At 52.0% G+C, this 7168-nt stretch overlaps 1 protein-coding gene across 2 annotated transcripts in view; it reads right to left on the bottom strand.

Moving 5' to 3' along the window:
- Window positions 1-7168, bottom strand: part of LOC105562993 (LIM domain only protein 7) — a 79106-nt gene that overhangs the window by 9828 nt on the left and 62110 nt on the right. For both annotated transcript variants that reach the window (XM_012014218.1, XM_012014219.1), the window contains exon 5: window positions 5172-6683. In XM_012014218.1, the coding sequence (XP_011869608.1) occupies window positions 5172-6683 (1512 nt within the window). The remainder of the gene's footprint in view (window positions 1-5171; window positions 6684-7168) is intronic.

The following is a 7168-nucleotide window of genomic DNA, read 5'->3' as shown; positions in this document are numbered from 1 at the left end:
CTAGGCTGTCGAGGAAAGACTACAAGTGCCAAGTCGATCACGCGATCTGTTCAAACACTATACGGCAAAATTAAAAGAATACTTCACTAACACACGTATACACACACGCGTTCACGCGCACACGCGCAAAACCGTTCGGTAGTACCTCTTACCTCACGAGTCATACTCGGAAATCGCATGCGGGTGACGAGCACACGGCAAGGGAAAGAACTACGTTCACTTTCTCGAGTTGCAAGCGGATCGTGCACACGCCTCGAAAATCGCACAGCTACTAGATCACCGTGATGTCAGGTGTTGTCGGGCCGATTAAAGCCGCGCCGCATGGGCGCGCGATAAGGCGTCTTTCGGCGTCGGTCGAGGGAGAGACAGAGTGAGAGATAAGAGGGATATCTAGCCTTCGCTATCGGGGCAAGAGTCTCTCCGTGGAATTCACGGGATTCACCGACCAAACGCAATCCGTCCGACTCTAGGCGAGACCGCGATGAGGGGAGAATTTGATCAGGGCCTACCTTGTCCCCGTTCGTCGACTAATTAGGCGCGTGCCGAAAGTTCCGATAAGCGACAACGCGCACGAGCGAATGCTATCGGTGTATGACGTCACCTCAACTTATCTTAACTTCACTCTCTATAAGTCTATCGGTGGATTATCACTGGAGACAGTGAATATTCACTGATTCACTGTTATAGAATAAGTACAACACTGAATTAGTTTTCAGTGATAATGCACCGACTTTTAAGGTCTGTGTCCACGATGTTTAGAACTTGGCTCAAGTTCTAGATCCGAGAAATGCGTAGCCAATCAACTTGCAGCTGTTCTGCAAAAGCTGCAAGTTGATTGGCTATAGAAGAATTCTCTCTTAAAATTTGTCCTGAAAATCACGTAATCTTGGGACATGGCATTTCGAAGACCTTTATGAGAGTTCTTGGAAATTTTACCACACATTTTACTAGTACAATGTACGGTAAAATTTCAAAACACTGTTGTCCCACAATTACATGATTTTGAGGGTAATTTCAAGAGAAAGTTCTCTCCGTGTACATTTCCCGTAACTAGAACTTGGACACAGTTCTTGGATCGTGGACACAAGAACTTAAGAGAGAGAGAGAGAGTAGATTGTTCAAAACCGTTCCTTTCTTTAAGGATGACCGTCTCAGTACTGATCAATGTCTCGTCTCTCTTCCCCCGGTCGTTCCTCGCTACTGAGACAAGACGTACGAGAAGTCGCGTGGATATTTCGCGCGGAGAACTGCCGAAGGTAGGCCCCGAACCCGAACGGGGAGGGCTCTATCCGTACAGACATGCGTGTCCCGTGAAACTGCCATTCGTTCTGGGAATCTACTGGAAGAAAGAAAAGAAAAAAGAAGCCGGCTCGTCTCTCGACACGGTGTCCCACACGGGGGCCAGCACACAGCAACAAGCAAATCGCTGCTTGCTCGAAGCAGTTAAGAGTACCATGGGCGTCTTACCTCTCTTCGGTGTATCGAGGATCGAGAGGCGCGATGGAAAGAGGAGCGATCGCGACCCGCTGGATGGATAATATCGTTGGCGGCGACGTGGCTCGCGTGCTCTCGCCCTTTTCTTACGGCCGGCTCTTTATTAGTAATTAACTGTCACCGCGATTGACCCTCGACACCGCGCGTCACGTGGCCGACATTGTCCGTCGTACTTTGAACGCGGCTTGTTGCTAAAAGAGCTGCTATTTACGCGCCCTATTAACCGCGGAGATGAACAGCACCAAAAGATTCGCGCGCAGACGAGTTATTCGTATTGTTTAACGGATATCTCGTTAACTAAATTAAAAACCCACCATTTACACTCGTCGTACGAACGAATCATGGCGAATCCAGTCGCTTCCACTTAGTGCGCACTGAGCGCATACTAAGACTTGTCTACAGTCAATTCTTATATTTAAGGATCGTCTTGGATACCTCTTGAAATATTTTTTATTCAGAAAAGTGGCCTGTGTAGCGTTCGTACGAATCATTTTTTCACTGAATACTCTTTGAACATGTATTTAAGACAAAGTTAAATATACAGCAAAGTCCTCTACTATGAGACAGCAGGTTTTTAACACCCAAATTCAATCGCAAATCGCAATGATTACGCGATCTAACAATAAACTTTTCACTCCAAGGGCAATAAATTCATGGTGAAATCAACAGATGATGCCTATTAATTTAACAGAAACCTCGCTATCTCATCCTGGGATCCTATCTCATAACAGGAAACTTTCCTCTAAGAATTGACTATAAACAAGTCTCAGTGTGCGCTCAGTGCGCACTGGTGCAAGCAACCGAATTCGCGATCAATCAATTCGAATTGAATGACGGAAGGACGAGATTTGCGGGTTCCCTCGACTGATCCCGGAACCGATTTTTCTTCGACAATCGCAGTTTTTCAACGTGGCGAAAGTAAGCGACGAAATCAAAAGGAAGAACGAAAAAGAAGTTAGCAGGACTCTGATACTCGGCGCAATTGGATCCGCGTGAATGCGTGTGAAGAAAAATAATACACGGCAAGGTTTCGTTGGCCAGTGTACGCTATATTTCATCGTTTGCTCATTCTCTCTCGGTCGACCGCTTGTATGACAATTAGTTCCATGACAATTAGTCGTAATTGCGCGTCAAGTGCCGGCGAGTTCTCTCAAAGTCTACGCAAGCGAAAGTCATTCGGGCGTCTCCTCGGGGAACCGCCCCCGCGATACCGCCGATACTTCAATCGACGTGCACTCGGACTTAATATCATAATTAAGATGAGGAGAAGCGATTCAACGTGTTATCACAATGGTTTACTCCCGCCCACGGCCGATATCGGCGGTCAACTTTAATCGCGGTCCAGTTTCCGTACCGGATCGTTTCGTTCGTTCTCTTCCGCAACGGAGGCGGGGCCGGCTAAACCGTCGCGATTAAAGTCAATTAATGCCGAGATCGGCCGTTCAACGTCTTCCTTAAACGGCGTGTATGCATATTCGATAGCGCTTATAGGCCGCCTGCTGCCCGCTGTTACGTCCGCGGACAGATCGGCGATACCGCAACTGTGAACTCCACAAGTCGTTTGCGCCGTTATAACGCGTAGCGGCGGCTTTCACGGTAGAGTTTCTGCATAATCCGAACTAAGAGTCTACATACTCGTAACCGGAGATTATCTTATTAGCTTCGCGCCCGCGTCGCGCCTATTTACATGACTAGCGGATGGCGTGCGCGCGGCTTAGATTTACGTAATTTCGCGCTCAACGAGCGTGGAGACGACGGCGATTTCGCGCGTCCTCGTTAACGCTGAATCCCTTAAAGATAAAACGATCCCTCCGTCCCGGAGGGGCCCTCGGGTCCCGAAGAACTGGGAGCGGAACCCTCGAGCCGGACGACCTCTGCGAAGGGAGAAGAGAGCCGCGCGACCGCCCAGTCTATTCGGTCCGCTCGGACCACGCGGCGGCTAAGGTGGCCTCTCGAAGAGCGGCGAGAGCTGCTCCTGGGGAAGCCTCGTTCTCTCAGCGTTTCGCGCACCCTCGACACACCCTCGCGCCCGACGAGACGACGGCGGGGCTCTACGCGCGAGACCTAGCACGGCTTGTCTAGCGGCTGACGAAAAAGCGGAGGACAGTTGTTATATTGCCGGGGAAGCTGGTCCTCGCGTCTTTACGAAGTTTTCGAGGCGTTGCCGGCTTGCTGATCGCTTCTAACCTCGGCGACGGGGTGCTTGTCCGTCGACGCGCCGACGCGGTTCACCGTGATGAACGGCGTGACCGGCGGCGTCGTGGGTGCCTTGCCCTGCGGCACCACCACCTTCTCGCACACCTCCACCACGGTGCGACGTCGTTCCGCAGGCGGTAGCGCATCTTCGTGACGTCGCGCGCTCGCTGGGGGCAGCCTCGACGAGGGTGAGGGCGGGAGCTCCGCCGAACTTGCTCGCGGGGACACGGGCGAGGAGATCGTCTCGACGCTCGCCGCACTTTCGGACGTTCTCCGGATCAAACAGGGAGACTGGCTCGTCGAGGGCTTGCTACACGCGCCGTGCGCCTTCGACGGCGAAGTCTTGGAGGCGGACGAGATCAAGACAGAGTCGGAACTCGTTGGCGAGGACTTGGCGGGTTTGCGAGGCAGCGGGGTGGGAATCTTGGATGTGGCGCGGCAGGAGGCAGGCTTGGGAAGCGGGCCGGCCTCGAGAGAGAGGCTGGTCGGGATCGTCGTCGCTCTGACGGAGGGAAACGACAATTGGTACGTCTCCGCGCCGGCGACGGTGTCCGCACACGGCTGAGGGAGACCGGAGGGGTGTTCCTTGGACAGGCTCTGCCGTTTCGCTTGGCTGACGAATTTCGGTCTCGCCTGCTCGATGCACAGCTTCAGACTGGCCGACACTACGGACTCGTTGGGACTTGGCTCGGAATCTGTCTTGAACTCGGCCGCGTCTTTGCCGAACGTTCGCGGTTTCGAAAGGTTCTCGGGGACCGTTGTCTCTCGCGGAGGTAGCTTGGGACTCGGATGGATGATCGCGCGAAGTACGGAGGTATGCGAACGAAGTGTATTAGAATTAGTAATGGTCTCTACGCGCGCCTGCGGCTGCGATTTGTTAGTCGATAGTTCCCCAGAGGTGTCAGCAGTACCCTACAGAATCAGAGAGTTATAACCCGATATGTAGTCATCCGAAACCCGTAACCATAAGCGGAAGGAAGAAAAGGAGTTGGTAGAAAGAGGTTGTAGTAAGACAGAAATAGCGTTCGATGTCTGATCTTTCAAATCTACACGGAGAGAATTTCTCCCTAAAATTTATCCTGAAAATCACGTAATCGTGCGACAACGTGGCGTTTCGAAGACCTTTATGAGAGTTTTTGAGATTTTACCACACCAATGTATGGTAAATAAAAAAAACTCATAAAGGTCTTCGAATTGCCACGTTGTCCCACGATTACGTGATTTCCGGGGTAAATTTTAAGAGAACATTCTTTCCATGTAGAATATACGTATCGAAAAAATGCATCAGCTAACAATGGAATTGTTTTTCTGGAATTATGGATATCGATTAAAATTTGTAAAATTTCAACTCAAGTTGCCATACACCTACACCTTAGAGTGTAAAATAAAAATCGAAATACAAATATCTTTTTTTCTCTTCGAATACGAGACTTTTGGATTTGAATTGTGAGGTCTCAAGGGCGCTTCAACACATCTCTTACCTTGTTCACTGCTACTGCCTCCCGGTGGCTGGCGAACTGCGAGTGCGTAGCCGTCGTGGTGTCGCTCGGCGCCTCCACCGTCGCGCCCGACGTCGATGCGTCCTCCTGGACGACGGACGACGTAGCCTTGACCCTCTCCTCGACGACGACCTCTCGTCGGTCGACGATCGCGCCGCTGGTGTGCTGCACGATCTCCTCGTCGATCGGCTCGTCCGCCTGGCTGACCGAGCAACTTACGTCCGCGGTATGGATACCCGAGTCCTCGCGGTCTGTGTCGTTCAGGAGTTCCGCGGATGACGACGAGGCGGGATACTGGCTCCTACCGTAGTCGAGCTCCTCGAGGCTCTGCACGCGCTCGAAGGTGTCCGGGCCGCTGGACGCGTCGGCGTCCAGGGAGTCCAGGCTCCGGTGGAAGACGGCTCGCGGTACGCGATATTCCGAGTCGGGCGACGAGCTTCTCTCGCTGGGCGTCGACGTGTCGACTCTGCTCTCTTGATCGCGGAAACAGAGCGGATGCTTGCCGACGGGCCCTCGTTTGTCCGTCGCGTCCTTGCTCCTGGCGGAGTCCAGCGCGCTGAGACGATCCTTAATTGTCCTGGCGGTGAGTTCGCCGTTGTGCGTGCGCGACTCGTTCGCCGTAGTCGGCACCGAGGACTCGTCGCTGCTGCTGTACTTCTCCAGAGTGGACAGTCTCTCCCTGAGAGGCCTCACCGTCTCCAGATCCTCCGTGCTGAGCTTACGGTGAACGGAGCTCTTGCTCTCTCGCTCCGAAGCTTGCTTTTCCAAGTGGGTAAGCCTCTCCCGGATGGAGCTCATGTCACCGGACAATCGGTTGAGGGTCTTGTTGGCGGCTTTGTCGCCGTTCTCCGTCTCGTACTTCTGCCTCTCGAGACTCGACAGTCTCTCCTTGATCGATTTCGTGCCGGTGAAGTCACCGGACAGTCTGTTGTTCGTCTTGTTGTCGCTGTTCTTCTGCGACGCCTTCTCGAACACCTCGCGTCGCTTCAGTATATCCACTTTCACCATCGACACCGGGGACTTACTACTGTCGTCGTTCAAGCTCGTCTTCGAACCGTTCACCGACGATTTTGCCGCCTCCAGCTTGGCGTCGATCCCGGTCAAGGATCTCCGCGGTATGTTTTGCGATACTCTCGACACGTAGCCACGAATGGCGCCTTCGTACGTGTACTCCTCCGGTTCGGGCGAGCTCGTTGTCGCGGTAGTACCAGAATCGTACTCCTGATTGTGATTCAGACTGCCATGGAAACCAGCGCCGAACATTTTTCTCGCGGCAGACGTCGCGATCGTCGTCGCCGTCGTTGTCGTCGTCGCCGTCGTCGATGCCATCGTATCCGCCATCGTCGCCGTCGTTGCTGACGCGATCGTTGCGGTTGCTGATGCAGTCGTGACTGTTGTCGCCGTCGGAGTCAGCGTCGTCATCGTGGATGAGGTCATGTCGCTGGCGTTGTCGACGTCCGAATGGCTCTTCTCGATCTCGCTGTCCCTGTCGCTCTACAATCGGACGAGCGAATGTAATGTTGTCAAGACACTCACTGTTCTCATAAAGATATCTACAAAGTGCTTCGCTTTCAAGTTACTATAAAGTAGAAAAAACATGCGCTTTAACGTTCAACTTGTAACGTGTTATTCGTTTCCAGTCGATCTAATATAGAAATCACTATTGATCGCGCGACGGGTAACTTGAGACTAGAGAAATGTTTGCGGCAGACACATGACGTAAACAAACGTAAGAATATACAGCGGTCATGTCCAAGAGATTAATGTAGATTTGGCGAGATGACGTTGCCACGTGACGGTGCGTGTTGAATTCACCAGCCGATACTCTCGCGCGAAATACGTGAATTAATGATAAAAAAAAATAAAAAATGCGCGAATTAAAATTTTACGTAACAACGTGACTTCGTTGATTTGCCTAAGATACATAAAAAGAAGATATTGCCGAGTAATTCGGTAGACAATTGAAATGATAAATTTTC

The sequence above is a fragment of the Vollenhovia emeryi genome, unplaced genomic scaffold (genome assembly GCF_000949405.1).
Source record: "Vollenhovia emeryi isolate VEMERY1.0 unplaced genomic scaffold, V.emery_V1.0 DF939181.1, whole genome shotgun sequence".
Taxonomy (NCBI): domain Eukaryota; kingdom Metazoa; phylum Arthropoda; class Insecta; order Hymenoptera; family Formicidae; genus Vollenhovia; species Vollenhovia emeryi.
Note: the sequence above shows the minus strand (reverse complement) of the source record. Positions and strands in the feature narration are given on the sequence as shown.